At 47.2% G+C, this 23,823-nt stretch overlaps 1 protein-coding gene across 7 annotated transcripts in view; it reads right to left on the bottom strand.

Annotated features, from left to right (window-relative positions):
- The window catches only part of Slc2a9 (solute carrier family 2 member 9), a 128,424-nt gene that overhangs the window by 8,999 nt on the left and 95,602 nt on the right, over positions 1–23,823 (bottom strand). For all 7 annotated transcript variants that reach the window (XM_021162163.2, XM_029478108.1, XM_021162164.1 and 4 more), the window contains 2 exons: positions 22,299–22,374; positions 4,362–4,489 (listed from right to left, as the gene is read on the bottom strand). In XM_021162163.2, coding sequence (XP_021017822.1) covers positions 4,362–4,489; positions 22,299–22,374 — 204 coding nt within the window. The remainder of the gene's footprint in view (positions 1–4,361; positions 4,490–22,298; positions 22,375–23,823) is intronic.

Here is a 23,823-nt window from a genome sequence, read left to right on the forward strand (position 1 = left end):
TCCTCAGCCATGATGCTCTGCTTGCGGCAGTAGAGCAAGCTGATGTGGGACTGGAACAGTGAACTGGGAGCCAAAGGAGACCTCTGCTCCCTCTCAGGCATTCTTCACTGTGACAAAAAGACTGACCAAATTTCAGCATATATTTTGAAGGAAATGCACCCTGTTAAAGCACAGCAACAAGTGTGTGCTGTCACTATACTGAGAAATACATACAGCTGCAGACCTGTGATCTGCCTTCCCACCTGGGACCCTCAGAGCCCATGTCGTTCCATTCCCTAAGATCATCAGACAGCCTGTATCCACTTCTGCCCATGGCCTGGCCCAAGCTGTGACCTGTCAAGTGTAGGGTGATTTCTAAATTTTATTTATTATTATTATTGTTGTTGTTGTTATTATTTTTATTTTGTATGTGTGTGTGCATGTATGCATGTGTGCATGTATGCATGTGGAAAATGGAGGTTGATGTCTGTCATATGTCTTCTTCAGTTGCTCTGCACATTATATTTTGAGACAGTGTCTGTCACTGAGCCTGAAACTTACTGATGTGACTAGAATGACTGTCCAGCAAGCCCCAAAGAGCTCTTCAGCTCTACCTCAGCCCTGGGACTACAGGCATGTGTCTCTGCACCTGGATTTTTATTTTTGAATGCTGGAGATTTGAACTCAGGCCCCTATACTTGTACAGTAAGCACATTGTCCACTGAGCCTCCCCTCCCCCCCCTTGAGTCTAAAGATGACCTTTCAGCTGTATATCACAGATCCTCACAAGAGCCCAAAGAGTAGATGCCGCTATTGTCCCCAACACACAATGTGGTCTGAAGGCTGTGAGGAACCTGCTTAGGGTCACATAGCCTTCGAGCAGCAGAGCTGACAGGCAAGGCCAGATTCTTTGCCTGTAAGTGCTGAGAGTTCAACTACAGTTCTCCTGCTCATTGACTACTCCACACAGAATTTCCCAGGCTGGCATCACCCTGTCCTGCAACATCACACACACACACACACACACACACACACACACACACACGATAAATGGATGGATGGATGGATAGATAGATAGACAGAAAGAAAGAATAAAAATAAGACATGCTTGGTCTTCTTTCTTAATTAGCACCCTAGGGACCCACAGCTTTTTGACATATCTCCTTGGCAGGAGCTCAGGGCATGCAGGCCTGATGTAAGCTTGTTCTTAGCCACAGAGCCTACTGAAATGTCAGGGATGGCTGCAGCCAGTTATCCTTCTAGCCAGAACAATGAGCTCCAGGGATTGTATACAATGCAACCTGAATGCCATTCAGTGCCCCTTATATCATTCTTACCCTTTCACCTTCTGTGGGTGTCACTGCCTGAGATTTAGGGCTGTGCACCACAGTGGGTGAGAATGGGCACATTGGAGCACATAGGTTTAATCCCATCTTTAGCGCTTGTTAGCTGGGCAAACCCTGGGCAATGATTTGACATTTCTGTGCATCCGCTGCCATCTGTAAAAGGAGGCCAGTGGGGACATAGATTTCACAGACCTTTTGTGGAATTACACATGTAGTCACACTACATGGCATACCCAGGAAGAGCCAGCTGTATGGGGGTGGCTATTCAGTTACTTGGTTGTTTGGCATATTTTGCATTTATTTCAATGGCTGCTGTAATGAGTTACATAAGCTGGGTGATGGAAAGAGGAACCTCTCTCATGTCTACAGGCCTCAGTTGGTTCCTATGGAACACGCAGCCCATTCTGACTGATTCATGGGAGGAATAAGAATGTCCACTCTACAATCTGGCTGCTGAGTGAGAGCTCATGTGTAGCCAGTGCCTCATGGGTGGCCATTGCTCCCTCCGTGAGCCAGCTAAGTGGGCTGGGATAATTGCATTGAATGAAACTGAATGTAGAATCCAGCCCCAGATGTATGGGAGATTGTCAGATGAGGGGCTGCACCGTGATGCCAGCAGAGGGATGTGCAGCTGAGAAATGATTTGCAAATCTGAGTGATGTGAAAGAAAGGTCAAGTGGCCCCATAGTCAGCTGGAGCCCTCTCCAGCGAATGCAGAAGCACACACACACATACACACACACACACACCACAGAACTCTGTGGAAGACACTGAGGAGAGACTCCCTCTGTGTATAAATATGTATCTGTACCCATAAGTGGTTTTTATTTTTTTATTTTTTTTGGATAAATTCAAACTCAACTCAAGTTGAAGTGGGCTTTTACAGTAGGATGATCTGCTGGATACCAGAGATCTCCTTCTCTCCTTATCTTACAGGTGAGGATAAAGAACTCAGGCTCAGGTTCTGGCTCGGTCATGCGCTGTTAGGGGTGACCTTTGGAGTCTCCCAGAGGGCTGCTGGAGGCTGTACCTCCTGGCTGAGCATTTGCTGACACACAGCAAGTGCTCACTAGGTGTTTGTTTGTGCTGGTGGATGCTTCTCACTCCCAGTCTGGCACAATGGTATTAGTACTACTGTAGTGCCCACCAGGTCTTCTACTTTGCCCATCTCCCCGCACCCCCAGGTACTGAGAAGACGGGCACCTGTTTCCCAGACCCACACAGTCTATCTGAGAAGACTCCGTTGCAAAGGAGTGGAAAAGAGGAGCAACGGACAACTTCAAGTTAATTGTCTTCTTGTAATGGATACCTTACTGACTCCAGGTCTTGCCTGTTAGCTTTTAACCAAACAGGAAAAGCTTACTAAAGGTGAAGTCAATTGAAAAACCAGCTTGTTATGCCCTGGCTGCAGCTGGCCAGGGACCACAAGGAGAGGAGTGCTGAGTGTGGCACACTGTATTCTTTGGCTCATAGAAGGGCTTTGTAGCACCTGAGATGGGAAGGCATTGCTTAAATGTAGCCAAATATGGTTTGAGAGCTGCACGGTGCACCCATTTTCTAGCTGCTGGGTTGAGGAGGCTGCAATACATGGCAGACCAGCCCAGAGAGAAGCAGGCAGAGTCGGGCCCTGTGGAGCCTGGGATAACCACCTGTTCTCTGGCCTCAGTGGACCTGTCTGTCAGAGGATCAGGAGTAAGTCCAGCTGAGGGCTGTGAGGGAAGACATGGACAGGGAAGCCATGTCTGGAGGCTGTGGCACAGAGGGACTGGCTGGCAGCTATGGAAGAAGTAGCTGTCTCATAGATCTCCAGCTGTGCTGAGTCTATGCATGGTGAGCTGGGGACTGGGCTTTCTTGCTCTACTGGCTTGGACTAGGAGGATGGCTGGGACATGCTGGGCTGCCCCTAGCAAATTAAGAGGCACCGACCAGTTTTTAGAACAGTGGTTCAGGGAGGAACTGCCCTTTGGGAAGAGGTGGCAGACTATCTCTTGGAGGTATGTGATGGATGTAGTCTAACCTTCTGGAGGTGAACTCCCCTGTGTCATGGGCACCAGGGAGCACTGGGCGGTGTTAGAGCAGGTACGTTTCACCTTCTGAATGCTGCTGGGCCCTGTCTCTGTGCAGAACCCTTGCAAAGTCCTTGTCTTTCATGTTCTAACCTATACATAACTTCCTGGGCTCGCTTTCCACTCAGTCAGCTATCTGCCCATCCCTGCTGCTGCCATATTGGTCCTGATATTGTCCTGCCACCCCCACCCAGGCCAAGCATGACCCAGCTTCAGGGCTTCTGCACTGCTTTTATACTAGCCTGGACTTTGCACTTCCCAGACTCCCTTGCTCCTTACTGTTCTCATGTCTCTATTCCATCTTTCAGGACCACCACACCTCCAACCACCCATAGGCCTCAGAACCACAGGCTGGGGCCCACTCATTTTTGTTACCCCAAATACTCCAAACCCTATGTTGAATTACTAAGTGGGCCAGTGCATTTGTATCTGGTTCTGGCGTATGTAGGCATTTCCCAACCAGTTGCTGTTTTCTTTGGGAGACTTGGAGTGTGTGTAAGACACATATGATGAAAATTCTATGGTATTTGTCTGACCCAGTGGTGAGCACATTGCAAGTAAGTCATAGGCTCAAAACACTCTAGGATTCCTGCATCCACTCACCAGTAAGTGACCCATTCTTCAGGAGACGTGGCTAGCTCCCGGACAGGAGGGAGGAGGGAGAGGAGGGGAAAGGGAAGTGGAGGGAGGTACAAAAGGAAGGAGGGATACAGAGGAAGGAGAGAGACGAGGAAGGTGGGTTAGGGAGGGAAGAGGGACAGAAGGATGAAAAGCACGAAAGGGAGGAGGGACAGGAAGGAGAAGAGAATCTTAGTACATACTCATCTTTCCGTGGGACGATAGCATGAATTGAGGGGGGGGGGAGAGGGAGAGAGAGAGAGAGAGATATCAGAGTGTAGCCAGACAAATTTCATCACATCTCAGAGTGCCCAGGCAACGTGATGGCTGCAGGCTCCCTTGACAGGCATACCTGGATGAAAGGGAAAAGGAGCCCTACAACGAAGTTTGAGAGCCAGTTGACTGTGCCTGCGATAATGAAGGCTGCCGGTCGCTCTGACTGTTGGAAGAACTCTCCGGTCAGGATGAACGGGATCCCACCTGTGAGGGGAGAATTGGGACAGGAATGAACCCCTGAGAAGACCTCACCCCCAACACGGCATCCATAGTCAGGCCTTGTACTGCCATAAAGTAAGGATGCTGTCTAGGTAGCAGCAGCTGTACCTGCATGAGGGAGGGTTGGTGCTCTTAGCAGTGCTCGGCCCTGGGCTCCCAAACATTTCCCTGACCTCATCGAGGAATAGAATCCAGGCTGAGATCTAGCACAGACATAGTACCATATGGCCCTGCATGATGCTCAAAGCAACACACACTGATGAACTACAGATGCAGCTTCATTTAGAGTTGAGTCATGTTCTTATAAACCTATTTTGGGTTAAAATGCAATTCATGGACACCAACTTCCTGCTTGTTGCCCAGCCTTGCAGCATTTGCTTGAGACTCCGCCTACAAATCAGGACACTTGTGGTTTGGAGATGAAGTGTCACCGAAAAGGTTCACAGTTGAAGATTGGTCCTCTAGCTGGTGGGTGTAATCTTGAGATGTGATAGCTCATGAGGACTCCAACTTAATCAACAGATTAATCATTTGATGGTGGTAGTTAGAGGAGGGGAAGGCATGCCCTGAAAGGGGGCAGGCTCGGCTCTTCTCTTCTCTTCTCTTCTCTTCTCTTCTCTTCTCTTCTCTTCTCTTCTCTTCCTCCTTCCTGTCTGTTATAGAATAAGCATCTCTGCCCTATCCTCTCTCCATGGTTTTCTGCCTTCACTGAAGACATGCCCTGGAGAGGTAGGCATTATTTCTGGCCATTTCCTCTCTCTTTCTGGTTCCTGTCTGTAACAGAGTGAGCAGCTCTGTCCATCAGTCCTTTGTGGTACTATACCTCACACCAGATCCAGAAAACCTGCTGTGACCTATAGATCCAACCCCTTGGAGACTGTAAGCCAGAATGACCTTTTAAATACATCCTTCCAGTTGTTCATCAGGATGGTGGAAAATATAACACAGTCCATTGTGGGGCAGTGGGCTGCACACAGACAGCCTGGTCTCCAGTTGAGCAAAGATCTGGAACCCCAGGGACCCCCGTTGGGTGGTGATTTCCACCTACATGGGACTGAAGGTATTTGATCATGTCTTCTGGACCCCTGGCTCCTGTTGAAGTTACCACTCCCACAGCCCCCACAGGAGAGGTGTGTGGCTATCAGTCACGTAGGAGCAGCACCAAGCCTTCCCACATGCAAATAAGGTTTCCCCCAAGCTCTCAGTCCAAGCCAATGAGAGGTACCTGCTGTCGAACCCTGAATCACCCCCAAAACTGTATATAAATCCTATCCAGGGACCATTTGAGAGAGCTGCCACAGGGGCATACCTGTAGGCTGGGGCAGCCAGGCTGGTGGCCCACACAAGTCATTCTTGAAGGCCTATTGCATTGTAGGGTCAGTTGGAGGGAGAGTAGGGAGTTGACAGGGACATCAGTGGGAAACCAGCAGTTGAGAACTCTGGTGTATGTGTTGGGTGGAGGTGGGAAGTATTGATAAGTGCTTCACGGCTCCCTGGGTCATCACAGAGGAGGCAGAGCAATCCCAACTTGAATCAGTCATTCAGAGAAATGGCATTCCCCTCCCCGCTGCCAATTAGCATGTGTTCATTCTCAGAGAATTCTCTGTTCATCACTCCAAAATGATGCTGAGGCTGAAACAGCGGCCTCCAGAACCTCCTGTCCGAGACAGGAGCTGCTGAAGTCTCAAGAGAAATGAGCCATGGCAGTTCAAACTGGCCCCATTCAGTCTAGTTAAAGGTAAGGTCTACCACATTAGAATGGCAGACAGGCAGCTAAGAAACACAAAGTCTATCAGAGCAAGTCACCCAGTCATGGCTAGGGTAGAGTTCATCTTTCAGTAAACATGGAAGACGTGGGATCTCCTGGAATACTTTACTTCTCAGGTGAGTCTTGCAATGGGGTAGGGGTGGTGTAGGGGACTCAACCTGGAATGTACTGCAACTGAAAGTCAACCTTGGAAGAGGGCCAACTGAGACCATCACATCCTACACCTAGGGCTTGGTCTTCGAGGCTGCAGAATGGATGTGTTTGGTTATTCACTCAGTGAACACAAATGACAGAGCTCCCACTAGAGCAGCTTCTTGAGCTGAATGTCCACAGCCTAGCTCTGAAGAAGCAACACCTTTGGCCCAGGAAGATCCTGCTTGGACCCAGGAGGCTGAGACAGGTCTGGCATTAGCTGTATCTGTTACACCCCGCCCCCCACCTCAGGGTGTCTGTGGCACCTCCACTTGCCTGGGGCTCCCTGCTGAAGCCTTGGCTGTTTTCCCACAAGGCAGAGGGATAGGATATCTTGCCCCAGAAGGTTAGCCTAAGTCTTGCCGGTGGGATGGGTTTTTCCCTGTAGCTTCCCAGAACTCCTTTGTGGGTGCCCTATTGCTCCTCGGGGTACCTTCTATTCTGGCCTGATGCCCACTGCTGCTATCTCCTGGAGTCTCCCAAGGAAACTTGTTTCAAGACCTTTCTGTGGAAGCCCGTCCTGGCTTTTTCCAGGTCCTGTTTTGCCCAAGACTGAAGCCCGCGTGGACTTGCCCTGTCCTGAGTTCCTGTTGACACGCGTTTCCCCTGCTGCTGTAACACCCAGGGTGATCTACTGTCCCAGCTTTACAGCAGAGCATCAGAGACTCCCCAGAGTCAGCCAAGAGGCCCCATCACCCTGGTGAGATCTCAGTTTTAATCAACTCCTAAATGCTTAGAGAGGAAAGCAACCCAGCTGTGAGTAATCCTAAAATGCTAAATTAGTCTACTTAAGGGAGAGCAGCAGGCAGAGCAAGGAGGGGTGGGCCAGGTGGACAGGCATTCATTTGGTGAGGGGCTCATCAGGGACCTGGGTAGGGCAGAGGCTCAATAGGTTAGTGGAGCTGAGACTCAGCTGGCTGGAGAATTGCCTATCCTCATTCCGTAGCATGCTGTCGTTGATCAAAGAATTGCCTATCCTCATTCCGTAGCATGCTGTCGTTGACCAAAGTCATGTTGTCTGCATGACTGGCTGTCATAGGATGCAGATCTCTGCCTAACTTCGCTACGGGCAGGATGTGTGTGAAGATTCCCAGAGGCTACCTGATGATAAGGGGACACACTTCTCTGCTTGTTCTCATCCAAGCCCTTGAGGGTGGCATTGTTATGGTCCTCTAATGGCAGAGACACTAAGTCATCTGCCTTCCACTCAGATATTTGGGGAGGTAAGGGGGTGGGGCAATTATTAACAACTGTGTTCAGAGGCAGGTGTGTTGGGAATCTGTCCCAAATGAGTCACCGATGAGGGGAGAGAGACATCATCCTGGGTCCCACAGGTAGCAAGGCAGGGCAGAGAGGGGGCTGGGACCCAAGTGCCCTGGACTTTCCCTGCGTTCTTCTCAGTCAAGGCAAGCCTCTTACCCAAACGATAGCTACGATGTATTGTCCTCTGCAGCATGCTGATGGTATTCATTTCTCTGACCCTAAGACTCTTTTTAGGCAGGCCATATTATCTCTGTTTACAAGAGAAGGGGGAGCCTCCAGAGGTGGTTCTAAAGAATCCATGGCTGAGCCAGCACTGGAAACATGCTTGTTCTCACTGCCAGCCTGAGGCCGGGTGAGGGTGATCAGAAGGAAACCCAATGCTGCACAGAGGGGTGGGAGGGCAGATGGAGGCATAAGCCTATAGGAGACAGCCTCAGGCTCTGCCTTTCTCCGCCATCTCCTCTAACCTCTTCTATAGACTGCTGATTTTCCCGTTCCAGGTGCCACTCCCTCCCCCAAGCTTAAGTAGCCTGCACTGTGGGTGTCAGGCTGGAGTAGGGTTAGAGAAGCCAGAGAGTGTGCTCTGCAGCTGGGCAGCGCTGACATCCTGGGTTAGCTGTGACAAGCATTTGCCCTTTCCAAGGTCAACTTTCCAGACCTAGAGGCTGAGCCCTGTGGGTGGGCGGTTGAAAGCGTCCCCTGAGCTCCGAGCTGACAGCTGCAGGGCTGGACCTGTTCCAGGCCAGTCTAAGGAAGATGTTTTTCTTGCCTGTTTGTTTTTGCAGTCCTGGGGATGGAACTCAGGGACTTAGGCAAGCACGTGACTTCTAAGCCACGACACCCCTCCCCTCCAGAGCTCTTCCTGGTTTTGAAAGGCAATGCTCGGCTCCTCAGGGAAGACCCCTCCAGTGGCGCCTGCTCTCACGAGCCTCTAGTTCTCTCCTTCTCAGGGATCCCCTTCCTCTTTATCCTGTACACCAGGGACTTCCGAAACAGTTTCCTCCCTCCAACCTCTTAGTCCCTTGCTCCTTCCTGGTTGGTAGCTCCACCTCTGGCATACTGCGTGATGCCCTGCCCACTCTCCAGCTCCACCCATCTAGCAAGTTATCTCTGGGGAGGCCCCTTGGCCTGGGAGCTTGCCATTTAGGTATCTGCAGGGTTCAGTCCTAGGCTGACTGCAGACCTTCCTACGAACTCCTCCTGCTCAACGGGAGCTTCTGGACATGCTCAGTTGGGGTGCGCAAGAGCTTATTTAGGGTGCTCGTCTCCGTTCTTCCAGCTCTCTCCGTCATTCTTCATTTCATTATCTGCCGCTCTCATCCCTGATTTCTTAAAATTTAGTCTTACATCCATGCTACTTAGCTACTGTCTAATTCTCCGCCTTGAAGGGCAAGCTCCAGAGGGCTGGTCCAGATGACTCAGCCTTATGTGTAGATGCTACAAATACCCATGCTCATGAGAATGGGGAAACCTCTCTAAACTTCCCTAGCCTTTGTTTCCTTGATTAGAGCAGAGCCAATTTAAGAATTGAGAAGGGAGGACAAGGTAGTGACTTGGAGACTAGCAAACACAGTGCAGCCAGATGCAGCCATCAATGTGGTCACAATGTAGACTGCCAACACTTGCTCCAAGGCAGGTGGGAGATGGCCTTCCTGAGCTGGTTCATGACACGCATGCCCTTGTTTCATACATCTTTCTCACTTAGTCCTCACTGTTCCTACAACCCATTTCACCTGTGGGTAAACTGATGAAAGAGGGTAAGATCAGGTTGCGGCCACACGGGGATGCTGAAGAGGGCAGGGTACGAATCGGGAGTTCTAAGTTCTTTCATGCTTCATGTGGCCTCTCTGGGAAAGTTGCCTTTGGTCTTTAAGGGTCAGGGTCTGATGCCTAAAATGAACGCTTGGAATCTCAGAACTTGGGAGGCAGAAAAAGGAGAGTCAAGAATCTAAAGTTATCCTTGGATATCGTAATTAACTCAAGGCTAGCCTGGGCTACATAAGACCTTGTCTCATAATACACACACACACACACACACACACACACGTCTGTATATGTGTGTGTAGGGGGGTAAACAGTCTCCTGATCCTGGCCACTTTGCTCCCAGGGGGATAGCATCCCTGCTACGTCTGAGAGGCCAGAACCTAGCCTTCCCTCAGGGGAACAGGAAGACAATGGTCAGAATATGAACGCAGTGGGTTGCTTCTACCTTTTTTTAGCAGCTGATTTTTGACACATTAGAGAAATGAATCATTATCCTGTAATTGCTTCTCAGCTGGAAAGGTGCAAATTAAAACGAGGCCAATGTTGATGCCTCTGGCCTACAAGAGTCTGCTCATTAAAGCTGTGAAAGAAGCTGTGGCATGGAGGGGAGGCTTTCTCAGCTTTCTCATGACCCGTTTCTACCACCTACTCAGCTTGTGGGGTTCTAACAGAAGCTGAGGCGCACGAAGGGCAATGCCTCACTTCCCATCTCCACTTACTCTTGAGTTTCTTTGAGTGAAAGGATTTAGATAGTACAGGTAAAGACATAACAGAATGTAATAGCTGCTAAGTGACGGTGCTGCTGCTGCTGCTAATGATGGGGGTGCTGATGGAAAGAAACTGTGGTGTTGATGGTGACGACAGTAGTAGGAAGGGTAACTGTGATGGTAGTGGTGACATTAGGGAGTGGGTTACTGTGCCTCTCCCCATTCATACACTGATGGTATGAATGTGATGGCATTAAGAAGGGATAAGAATCTGGGAGGTGATTGCACCATGAAGCCCTCATGAATAAGATTAATAAAGGTCTTAAAACAAAGACCCTGGAGAGTGTGCCTTCTACAATGTGATTACAGAGCAAGAAGATGCTATCTATGACCACACAGCTGATCTTCATCACACCCTGAGTCTGCCAGTACCTTGATTTTGAATCTCCAATCTCCTGAACTGGTGCGAGATGTTTGTTGCTTTGGTTGACCAATATGTGGTGTTTGGTTAAAGGTGTCAAAGAAGACAAGTGGTGGTGATGCTGTTGCCACGGCAGTGAGGATAGTAGTGACGGTAGCTATAGTGATTGCGGTAACGGTGGTGGTGATGGTGGTGGTGGTGGTGCTTGCTAGTGATCATTTCCACCATTATGACATTGGTAGAAATGTTATGTTGAAGATGGTGACCATGGTGACAGTGCTGGTAGTCTTTATGGTGATGGTAGTGATCATGGTGATAATCGTCTAAAGCTTTAGTGCTCCTCTGAGACATTAGTTCTCCCACTGAGTGCTGAGAAGAGTGTTTTTCAGCCACTTCAGACTAGACATTGATATACCCAGAACTACTCAGAATGATGGTTTAGAATCTGTTGTGCTTCCATGGGAATTGTTTATGGGAATAATTCCGGTAGAACTTTGATGAGGACTGCAGTGAATCTGTAGATTGGCCTTCAAGAAATGACCTTTCAGACAATATTAGTTCTGCTGATATTTGAGTGTCAGAGGTCTTTCCATCTTCCAGTACCTCCTTCAGTTTCTCGCAGCAGAGCTCATCATTTTCATTGTAGAGGTCTTTCAAGTCTTTAGCCAGATTCATTCCTTCTTGCTAATAAGATTGTGTTTCTGATTCTTGTCACTGCTTGTTCATAATTGGTATATAGAAAAGCCACTGATTTTTGTATTGGCTTTATCTCCTGTTCCTTTTTTGAAAACGTGCTCATCAGAATCAAGAGTGTTCTGGTAGAATGTTTTACTCAAAATACCATTTTCCATCCTTTCACTTTGCATCTGTCTGTGTTCTTGCCAATGACAGTTCTTACAGATAGAAATTAGTTGAAACTTGCTTTTTAACTCACTTTATGCCTTTTGTCTATGCCTTTTAGACCCTTTACATTTAAAGTTATTACTAGTAAACACAAGCTAATTTCTCCCTTACTCATCTTAGAAATGTTCTAGTTTACTGAGTCAATAAGCGTTAGTTATTTTCTATTTCTCATTTGTTTATTCATAGTAAAATTTGTTCTTTCCCTAGCTTGTATGATGTGTATCACTTCCTTCCTCTTATGTATGTAATATGGTTTTGAGAACCTACTGGAGTGCTGGCTTGGTAATCTAAATTACTTAAATTCATGCATATCAAGGAAGGTCTTCATTTGTCCCTTGAATTTAAATGTTAATTTTGCTGGGTATAATAATCTTGATTGGTAGTATACTTCTCGTGACTTGAAACATATTTGTCTGTATTCTTCTAGCCAATGGGGTCTGTGCTCACAGTCTGCTCTCATCCTAACAGGTTTGTCTCTGTAAGTAACTCACCATTTCTCTCTGGCAGTTCCCTATATTCTTTGTTCTGTATTCTTGAATTTTAGCTTTCATGTGACACAGAAAGGTTCTTTTCTGGTGATGTCTCTTTGGGGTTCTAAATGCCTCCTGTACCTGTATATCAATTTCTTTCCTTAAGTACGGGAAATGTCCTGCTATAAAGTCTTGATTTTCATTATATCTTTCATCTATATTTTGGTTGCTTATCCTATATGGAAGATTCACAGGTTTGCTGTCTTAATTGGGTCCCCAAATTCCTTAATGCTATAGTTGTTATTGTTTTTGCTATCTCAGTGTAACAATTCCTCACATTTTCTTCAGCTCCTCAACCTTTCCCTCTGCCCTGTCTAATCTCCAGGGGATATTTCCCACTTTTTCTATAATTTACAGAGTGTTTCATTTCCAATATTTCTTCTTTGTTGTTAGAATAGGCCAGGGGTCTTTATGTAAGGAACTTATTTGGATATTTGGGGCACAGAGAAGATGGCTATGAGAAGTCAGAGGCAAAGATCACAGAGATGAAAGAGACATAGAATGAAGAGAAGGGAGAGGAAGTAGAGGGAAGGGGGAAGGGAGAGAAGGGAGAGACGATGGGAAAGGAGAGAGAGAAGAGAGAAAATGGAGAGGAAGAGAGAGGAGAGTGTGGGGGGAGGGGAAGAGGGAGGGGGAGGGGGAGAGGGAGAGGGAGGGGGAGGGGGAGAGGGAGGGGGAGAGGGAGAGGGAGGGGGAGAGGGAGAGGGGAGTAGTCCTGCTTAACCTTGATCTTGGGCCTATGATTTCCAAAACTGGGAGATGCATTTCTGTTATTTGAATATACTAGCTTGTCTGTACTAGCTTGCTACAGCAGCCACAGGAAATGGATGCATTCTGGCAGTCAGTCATGTGGCAGTGGAGGTAGGAATAACAGACAAATTCCTTTGCTGGATTTTGAGGTTTAGCCCAAACCACAGCTAGGAGGAAGGCAGCTGAGGTGGGAACTGTGGAAAGTTTGGAAGCTGCAGTTGTCATTGTCTCTGCTGAGTAAGAACCAGTTCTGGGAACTTTCTAAATGTCTGTTAAACCTCAAAGCTTGGCATAACCTGGTAGTGCACTCCTGAGAACCCAGCACTAGGGAGTCAGAGGCAAGAGGTCCATGAGTTTGAGGCCAAAAAGACCCTGTTCTATATTAGTCAGGGTTTTCTAGAGGAATGGAACTTACAGAATGAATCCTACCTTTCTTTCTTTCTTTCTTTCTTTCTTTCTTTCTTTCTTTCTTTCTTTCTTTCTTTCTTTCTTTCTTTCTTTCTTCCTTCCTTCCTTCCTTCCTTCCTTCCTTCCTTTCTTTCTTTCTTTCTTTCTTTCTTTCTTTCTTTCTTTCTTTCTTTCTTTCTTTCATCTATCTATCTATCTATCTATCCATCTATCTATCTATCTATCTTTCTATCTATCTATCTATCTATCTATCTATCTATCTATCTTTCTTTCTTTCTATCTATCTATCTATCTATCTATCTATCTATCTATCTATCTATCTATCTATCTATCTATCTATCTTTCTTCCTTTCTATCTATCTATCTATCTATCTATCTATCTATCTATCTATTTATCTAATCTGTCTACCTATCTATAGGGGTTTATTAGAACGGCTTACAGGTGGTCCAGCTAGTCCTACAATGGCTTTCTACCAAGGAAAGAAAGTTGTTCAGCAGTCGTTCAGTCCACAAGGCTAGATGTCTCAGCTTGTTTTCAGTATATCAGCCTGAATCTGAAAAAAGTAGACTTTAAACTTAGACTTGCCAGAGAGAGTGAGAACAAACAGATAAAGATAGCAAGCTTCCTTCTTCCATGTCCTATATATAGTCTGCCAGCAGAAGGTGTGGCCTGGATTAAAAGTGGATTTTCCCACCTCAAAATATCCAGATTAGAAGTGAATCTTCCCTTCAAATGATTTGATTTAAAAAAAAAAAATCCTTAGTGGTGTATCCAGCCACTTTGGTTTTAGTTAATTCCAGACGTATTGAAGCTGACAACTAGCAAACTATCTAAAAAAAGAAAAAAGAAAGAAAGAAAAAGAAAAAAAAAGCAATCAATCAGCCAATCATTCGGCCGATCAATCACCCAGGCTCAGCCACTGGGACTTAGAAGTGTTTTAAAGAGCGATCGCTTGTGATTTCTTCTGAAGACAAACCTTTCAGAAGTGAGCTTGGCAGAAAATCTTAAAGCACACAGCCATGTGTTCCTACAGTCAGCAAGCTCACTAATTAACTCTACCCAAGGCTGTGGGGAAAGATAAGAAGGAAAACTGAGCAGGGAGAGACTCAAGGGAGAATGGGGGTAGGGAGGGGAGGAGACCAGGCTTAGAGTTAGGCAAATTCTGGTTGTGCCCCGTCTGTGCTGCATGTAGGGCAGGCTAACCAAGGCTTCCTGGAGCCTAGAGAAAAGGAAGGAGGAGAATGAGGAAGAGAGGGAAAAGGAAGAGGAGCAGAAGATGATGATGACATACTCAGGTGGTGGCGGTGGCCACCTTTGATCCCACCACTCAGAAGGGCAACAGAATCAGGTGGATATCTGTGAGTTCGAGGCCAGCTTGGTCTATAGAGTGAGTTCCAGGACAGTGGAGGGTATGCAGAAAAACACTGTCTCAAAAACCAACCAACCAAAACAAACAAACAGCAGCAGCAACAACAATAACAACAAAAACACCAAACAAACAAATTCTCTTTTACAGAGATGTTGTGGTCCTTAGGATGCACATGGCAATGCTCTTGGTGGAGCAGGTGCTCAACTGCAGGAAGCTAATCAGAACCTTGAAAGCTCCCTGGTCTTCCTGGACAAGTGGAGCATGCGCTGTACCCTCACTGAGCAGCTTGTCCACATGCCTCTGTCACAATGAATGGTTCAAGTCTTTCATTTCCAAAGCCCACCTGCCCTGTGCCTACAGCTGCCTGGGGTGACAAAGTGCTTTCCTGCCACCACAGTGGACAGATTAGTTTCCCTGTTCCTGCTATAACAAATGAAGACAAACATGGTGACACAAAACAGGAAGTTGTCATCTCAGACCTGGGTGCTGGAAGCTTGGGATTGGACAGAGCCTTGCTGATCCTTCAAGAACCTTAACTAACTGTTCACTAACAGTTTTATTTCCAGGCAAGGTTGCATCCCAAAGATCCAAGCAAACATGAATCTTGGTGGATGTCATTCAATCCACCATGAGTGAGGAACACACTATGGTTTAAATATGGAACGCTTCCTACAGAATTCATGTGTTGAATAATTGATCCCCCAAATGGTAGTATTCTCTCTCTCTCTCTCTCTCTCTCTCTCTCTCTCTCTCTCTCTCTCTCTCTCTCTCTCTGAGTGTGTGTGTGTGTGTGTGTGTGTGTGTGTGTAAACTTTAGGAGGTTAGAAGGTAAGACACTGGAGGATATAGGTCCCTGGGAATGTGTCTGGAAGGTTACATACATAGTATCAGGCTGTCCCACCTCACTTTCCATTTGCCCAGAGGTGAACAACCTCTTTCTGCTCAGTCCTTCTGACTGTGGCCTTCTGGCACATAATAGGCCTGGCATCCATAGAATTCAGGACTGTGATATTACGCATGTTAAGTATCTGGTAGGAGTAACTTAACATCCTACTAAATAAACATGAACCTAGGACTGAGCTGACTTGAGGAGCCCCTCAGGGCTCCAAACTAATGGAGATAAAGAAGCCATGCCTCTAGGTTGTCTGAGATGATAGAAGGAGGGAGTTTTAGCAGCATGGCTGGAGCTGGGCAGCTCTAGTGATGCTATCTGGATGCATCCAGACTCAGGGAAGTAGCTGGGCTGGTTGCCTAGCGACTTCCAGAAGTGTGGAGGTGCCATTCTCAAGCCTCAGGGGTCTGAGGATGGTGGTAGATCTCTCAACTACCTCCCCACCACCATGTCTGCCTATGCCACCATGATTCCTGCCATGAAGGAAGCCCCAATGTTTTTCTTTATAAGAGTTGCTTTGGCCATGGTGTCTCCTCACAATAATAAAACCCTAAGTCAGCTCAGCATCTCCCAAACTATGAGCCCAAGAAACCCCTCTCTGATTCTAAGTTGGGTGTCTCAAGTAATTTTTGAACAATAGGAAGGTGGTAAATTACTGTGCTGGTCAGTTTAATTGTCAACTTCTAGAACAACTTAGGAGGAGACTTAACAAGGGATTTCCTAGCCCATGTTCGCTGTGAGCTTGTCTGTGGGGGATTCTCTTGAGCACATTAATTCAGGTGGGAAGACCTGCCAGTGGTGGGGCAGTGCCACTTTCTAGACAGACAGGGCACTGTAGGTTGCATATGTTTAGAGAGGTGCTGAGCACTGGCAAGCATGAATGCACTCATGTCTCTCTGCTCTTGATTGTAGATGTGACTACCTGCTTCAAGGTCCTGCCTTAACTCCCCTACAATGCTGGAATTTCACCTGAAATTGTAAGCTAGATAAACGGTTCTCATTCAAAGGTGCTATTGGCAGGGTATTTTATCAAGGCAATGGAAACAAGACTAGAACAATGGTTTGAGCTAGCTTCCTTGAGCTAGTTTCCTTTCTCACCCACCTGTCCCCAAGTCCCTCTGCTGTCCTGTCATTCCCTGATCCGGGTTCCTATGCTCTGAGAATATGGCGACTGTCTTCCAGTTGGTCGCTGAGATATCCCATATTGGAGAAGCCCATTGACAAGCCTCTGACTTCAGGGCAGGCGCCCCTTGGTTTGGAGGGTGACAGCTCCTTCATGGCAGCCACTCTGCATCACTACACAGCTTCCCTCCAGGGGGGAAGCTACACATGTTTCCACTCTGCATCACTACACAGCTTCCCTCCAGGGGGGAAGCTACACATGTTTCCCCACATGTCTGGGTGGCCTTGGGAATGGGACTTCTTCCCACTGTGGCTGGTCCTGGGGCTTCTGTCTCTTGCTGAGTCCTCTGGCCTTACCCTCAGATTAGAGAGGAGATCATTCACAAAATGGCCTTTTAAGTGCATTTGACTGCCATGCCTAGGGTTTGTGGGGTGGTGGCGGGGGAGGCCATCTCCTATCAGGCTCAGGAGCAGCTATAGATTTAGGTTGTGTCTTAGTGTTCATAAGCAGGATTCAGAAGGCTCATGTCACAGGGACCTTCTTATAAGTCCCTGTGTGGTTATGGGCATGAGACTGGATTTCCACTTCTAGAAGGGGGGCTACTATTAATAACACATGCTAATGAATCCAGAGGTAACCTTAACCTCCATATAAATTCACTGATATGCCCTTGGCAATGACAGATAATTTTGTATTACCTGGATTTGACTCTCAAGAATCATGACCACACACTGGCTTAGTATCAGGATGTGTCTCAGTTTATGGCTCTAGTTGCATGAGTATAATTGTACCTATTTTTTTCTCTACCCAATAATTCCTGCTTAGTCATGAAAACTAGAAATTAATTTTCTTTGTCACTCTGCTTTGGACATAATTTTCTAGCTCCCCAGGGGACTTGAGTCTCATCTAAGCTGGGTAGTTCAGCTGTGAGAAGGCCAAAGGCATGCATAGAAGTCAGTCTGTCTGTCTCTCCCTCTCTTCCCCCTTCTCTGTTTTTCTCTCATTTGTTCTTACACTTGTTCAGTTTTTAGCAGGCAGGAATATCTGGGGCTGTTTGTACAGTAGCCATTGCACAAGGAGACTCATATCTGTTGGCTCTTCACTTAGTGGCCAGGGCTCTTGTTCTGGTCTGTAACCCCAAATGAGACACTTGAGATCTTGAAGCTGCTACTTGAATTTTATTCCAGGATGGTTCATGTTATAAACGTACCTCTCATCTATCTCTGTATACCACATGTGTCATGGGCAGGGTTCAGAGCCCAGACCTGACCAACAGTGACATCACAGACACTCTGAATAAGAACAGCAATGTTCAGATCTAGAACGCTAAACACAAGCACCCATTAGTCCTAGTCCCTCTCTGTCCTGGAAACCCCTTGAAAAATGGTTACTGTGAGGTCTGACTCCCCGAGGTTTTCCCCAGGACAGGAATAGGACTTTTTCACTTCCTTCTCTGTAGATGTGATGAGGGCCTTCTGTTTTACCTGTTTCACTTGCCTCTGTTCCCATCCCCTTACTCGGATTCTCCTCTGGGGTCTGCAAGAGCTTAGTTAGGATGCTGGGTCCTCTGTGAAACTCTGGCTTGCATAGCTTGAGAGCTCCTGTAACTCCTTCACCCAGCCCTCAGGTAACTTCTACCTACAGGAAAGGCTCCACAGGGCCAGGGCATTATAAGTAGAAGGGACCTCTTTTCAGATCAGATTTGTGCTAGGCAGGCACCTGGTACAACCTATTGGGCCAGCACCTTCCTCTCACTGCTTGCCTCCATCCTAATTCCCAGCTTAAAACACTATCCTCATCTGGGTACCTCTGTCCTCCCCACTAAGGCTCCTCTCTTTCTGGGTGTCAGGCCCTCATGTCAACCTTCAGACTGGAAATGAGATGTAGAGAGATTTACTGTCCTTCAAAGTGAAGCTTTCAACTGCCTTGTTTATGAGATTCTCTGAGCCACCTTGAGGCTGTGCACACACATGAAATATGTAGTAGGAAACTGCTGCTTTGTTTTTTCTTTCCCTCTGTCTAATTTCAACTCCCTGTCAGGTCTCCTTAAATTGACTGCTCAGGAGAGAAGCTGTCTGGAGCAAACTGGTGGGTTCTCCTGGGAGGATTATTCCAGAGGGTCCCTGGGTTCTTGGCATTTCCTTAATGGCTACTGGAGTGTGTGTGTGTGTGTGTGTGTGTGTGTGTGTGTGTGTGTGTGTGTGTGTGTGTGTATGGGGGGGGTGTTAGCATTTTGTCTAATCTCCGCCCCACTGTTACCTGGCAACAGCCAGGTATGCCTGACCCACTATAAAAGGGGCTTCTTGCTCCCTCCTCCCTCTCTCTTGCTCTTGCCTTCCTGCTTCCTCTCTGTCCCCTCACTCCTTCCCCCTTCTCCCTCCATGTGCTCATGGCCAGCCTCAACTTCTCTCTCTCTCTCTCTCTCTCTCTCTCTCTCTCTCTCTCTCTCTCTCTCTCTCTCTCTCCTTTCTCTACCTCTACTACCCTCTTAGCTCCCCCTCCATGCCCTGAATAAACTCTATTCTATACTATACAGTCGTGTGGCTGGTCCCTCAGGAGGAAGGATGCCTCAGCATGGGTGGAGGCACCTCCTTCCCCTACAACTCACCTCACATCCACCAAACATATCCCTCCTCTCTTTATCACCAGGGGCAATCTCAACCATTTATCTCTCAGCTCCCTCATTCCTTATTTTTCTAGAGAGCCCCTCCCAGGATGGGCTCTTCCCAGCGACTTAGGCAGATGCCAAGGCTCTCACAGTCTGGATTTCCCTAAGACAGGTCATCTCCCTGGTCCTTGGGCTTGGCAACCTTAAATGTGAGGTTTACTGTGGTCCTCAACCCCTTGTGGCTGAGATTATTGTTTGCTGGGGAGGCATGGCCACTAAGTGAACACCAGGGGTTTGGAGATGCAGTATCAGGACCAAAAGTTAATCTGTGCTTGTAGGGTGCAGGTGACTTCCCTGGAGGGGGCCCCCTAGATACCAGCGTAGAGCTGAGCATTTCATGCCCCAAAACATAAAAGTTTTCTCGTCAACATCAAGTGCTTTGACTTAGGGTCTGGATTTAAGAGCTAAAGCCCAAGGCCAGTCAGGGACGATGTCTGAAGCAGAAACGGATGGAAGCTGCTATGGAAACCATCAGACTTTAGGGTCACCTTCATCTGGGAAGATCTGTCACAAGTGACAAAACTGTGTCCTGTGTAGATGCATGCAGGGTAGATTGGTGAAGATGGCCGTGAACCTCATCCTGAGGAGGAACACGTGGGAGCTTCCTCCTCAGATCCAGAAATCTCTGGGTAGGCCCCTTTCCCTCTGAGTCATTTTAAAAAGTTATATTTGTTTACATAAGTGTGGGTACATGTGTGGAGATGAGAGGACAAGTTGTGTTGGGGAGGGATTGGTTCTCTCCTTCTACCATGTGGGTCCTAGGATCCAGTGCATATCTTTAGGCTTGGGGGCAAGTTCCTTTAGCCAGAGCCACCATAGTAGTTTTTAACTTTGTAGGTCAATCTCAAAATGTACCTAATTCTACTCAAGTTTTAGCAAGCAGTTAACGCACACCAACCGGGTATATATATACCAAGTATATAGGTATATATACTTGGTATATATATATATATATATATATATATATATATATATATATATATACCAAGGCGTTAAATCATGGGTCTTAGGATAAGATGGTGAAGGTCCAAATCTGCTCTTTCTCAGCTCTGTGACTCAGGAAATTAATCAACCTGAATTGCTTTTCTCTTAGTCTATAAATTGAGAATAAAGTTCATTGGGAAAGAATCTGGAGGCTCACCTGTAATCGATTTTCTGTCCCTAGCATAGGGAGGGCAGATCAAATGGGGAAAATGGCCTGTCCTTTTCTCTATTCAACATGCTGATTGCACCTCAGGATTGAACTGGTGAGCAGGAAGGTAAGAGAGCATCCTATATGTTCAAAGCTGCTAGTGGGGGCATCTGGTCTAATATCAGCGGATAGCTGGGGAAAGATCACAGGAGAGGTGAGGAGCGGTTGTTGGTCATCAATATTAGGAAACACGATTAGGTCCCCAGGTCTATAGGTCGCTGCAGTATGCAGCGTGTATCCTGATAGCTCACTGCCCTGACTGATAGGTACCTGTCTTAGCTAAGTCTTAGCTGAAGTAAAACACTGTGACCGAAAGCAGTTTGGGGAGTGATGTGTTTTTATTTTAGCTTACAGCTCTATCACTCAGAGAAGTCAGGGAAGTAACCTGGAGGCAGGAACTGGTTCAGAGGCTATGCAGGTACTGTTTACTGGCTTGCTAACTCGTGGCTTGCTCAGCCTGCTTTCTTATAGCTCTCAGGACCAGCAGCCCATGGGAAGCAATGCCCACAGTAAACTAGGCCTTCCCACATCCATCACCAATCTAGAAAACATACTACAAGCTTGTCCACAGGTCAATGTGGTAAGGGGCATTTCCCTTTTCCAAAATGACTCTAGTTTGTGTCAAGTTGACACAAATCTAGTGAAGCCAGCACAGTGTTCCCTTTGTCCTCCAGCTGTTCTGAACACCTTGCCTTCAAGGTGTGTGTGTGTGTGTGTGTGTGTGTGTGTGTGTGTGTGTGTGTGTGGTGAACTGGTGCTTCCTTGATCATTACAAGATCTCCTCTGTCATCTTATCAGAGTTCCCTAAAACTCTGGATGAGGACAAAAGCTTTCCATCCGCCAATCACAAATGGGAACCAACATGACTCCCCTTCAAAATCAACGACAAATAACACAGGTTTAACTCCATTTCTTTTGCTAGAAATCAAATAAGCAAATGTCACCATGACTGGTTTAGGAGATGCTGGGGCCATCTTGCACACTAGGCAATACATGACTAACTGAAGCCCTGTTCCACAATTCAGTCTTTTCATCAACATACAGAAAACCAAAAAAAAAAAAAAAAAAAAAAAGGTTATGAAGTCGTATCAGGGAGAGAGTGTGCTGCCACATTGGATGCTGTCCTAATCCTTCCTCTCAGCATCAGTCTTATAGAGTCTCTAGCATGACACAGATACAAAACCAGAAAATGGCAAGACCATGAAGAAAACTCCATCCTACAGAGAGGGAAACTGAGGTACTACAAGAAGAACAGACCTTCCCAGTGGATGAATGGCTAGGAAACAGTGGAACTGCATTAATTAAAGTTCCACTAATTGTGGCTCCACAGTTAACAGGTACCATGCAAGGTGGTGGATGCGGGCCAGGTCTGCAGCCAGAACGCTCCCCAGCTACTTATTGATAGTGCTCTTCTCCAGAGCTGCCAGGATCCCGGAGGGAGTTTGTTCTCTCGGGTTCATAGAGAGTGCTGTGACACATGAATCCCTGCCATCAGTGAACTTCCCAGGTCACCCTCGACTTCTCCAAGGCATGGATGTAGCTTGATTACCTTTGATTCCTCACAAGCCATTCCTGAGCCTGGCATATGGCATCCTGGGTTCATCATTTTTGGGCTCTCAGACATTACCATCAGCAGGTCTGTGCATTAGCCTGTACCTGCCTTCTGGGAACAGAATGAAGGTAGCCCACTGCACTTTGGTAAGTCCTAAGGGCAAGCAGGGCCACACCCTTTCCCCCATTAGGTTTTGCTTCTTCCTAGGGCCTAAGTTTCACACTGGACAAGGAGATATCTACCCCTTCTCCCCACTTCCCAGGCCAGGCACCATGAGGGAGGGTATCCTACCTGGACCGCTGCAGAACGAGGCAATGATGGCCAAGATGCACACAATGCTGAGGTAAGGGACCCAGGGAGCTTGGTCCTGCAGAAGGACATGAACAGGTGAGAAGCTGTGGGATGGCCAGGGAACCTGTGGTTTTGCATTTTCCTGACTTCATTTGTGTGACAGGCCAATTCCTATCCCTGAGCCCCAGTCGCTGCAAACAGGCAACCACTTGGCCATTCTGCTCTCTGATGTGGGTTGCAAGGAGATGATGCCGGCAGAATTCCATAGTCACCAGTAAGCAGGGAGTGTAAATAAGTGTACAGTTCCCAGCAAACCAAATGCTCGAAAGCAGTCATTCTCAATTCCTCACGCCGTGACCCTTGAATACAGTTCGTCATGTTGGGGTGACCCCAACCATAAAATTATTTCATATTACTTAAAATTACTTCATAACTACTGTTAGGAATCATAATGTAAATATCTGCATTTTCCGATGGTCTTAGGCGAGCTCTGTGAAAGAGTCATTCAACTCTCCAAGAGATCATGACCCTGAGAACCACCGCTCGAAAGGAAGGCATCGATTGGAGCAAATGTTCAGGCAAACACCATCACACTTCACTCAGTACCACTCCTCCTGTGTAAAGCACCACACTCACACTCCTGCCATCCCAAGAGTGTGGGGCACTAACTCATTTATGGAATGTGTCTGGGGTTCCTGTCACTCATCTATAGGCAGGTCTTGAGAGAGCTCTGAGGTCCTGTTGGGTGGGACTTAGACTGAGGGGATGTTTGAAGCAGAAGAAAGACCGATTCCAGAGCAGCTTCCATTATTTTCTCTCAAAACCTCAGATGACCAAGGACACAGCCAAGCCATCCAGCTCAGGACAACTATATACCTGGATACAGGAAAATACAAGCTCAGGCAACACACCGTCTCCCATGGAAGAGCCAGAAGGACTTGGCTTCTGACATCACCACACTACCTTTGCCTCTTTCTAGAACTGTTTGGAATGTTAGCATGTTGATGCTGACAGATGACCAAGATGCCCAACTTTCAATGTCAAGATTTATTCCTGAAAAGAAAAAATGCCCAAACTTACCAGCACTGCTGGCTTGAGACACCCATAGGTACTCCATGAGTGCAGGCTGCCCTGAGAAGGGTAGGGATCAGAAGGAAAGCTATGGGCCTGTAATAAAGACCCTGGGATCCAGTCCACCTCTGCCTTTATCCAGCTGTGAAACTTGATCACTTGTATTTATGATTCTGACTTTCCCTCCATAAAAGGAGGTAATCTGGGGCTGGAGAGATGGCTCAGTGGTTAGGAGCCCCTGCTGCTCTTGCAGAGGACCCAAGTTCACTTCCCGGCACTCACATGGTGGCTCACAACCATCTATAACTCCAGTTCTAGAGAATCTGTCCTCCATGGGCACCAGTCACACGTGTGGTGTGCAGGCACACATGTCGGGAGAACATCCACATGCATAAAATAAAATATTAAGTTTTTCAAAGGAGACAATCTGAGTTTCTCAAGGCAAGCGGGTGTA

This window comes from Mus caroli, unplaced genomic scaffold, assembly GCF_978045245.1.
Source record: "Mus caroli unplaced genomic scaffold, Mus_caroli_1 scaffold_4, whole genome shotgun sequence".
In the NCBI taxonomy this organism is placed as follows: domain Eukaryota; kingdom Metazoa; phylum Chordata; class Mammalia; order Rodentia; family Muridae; genus Mus; species Mus caroli.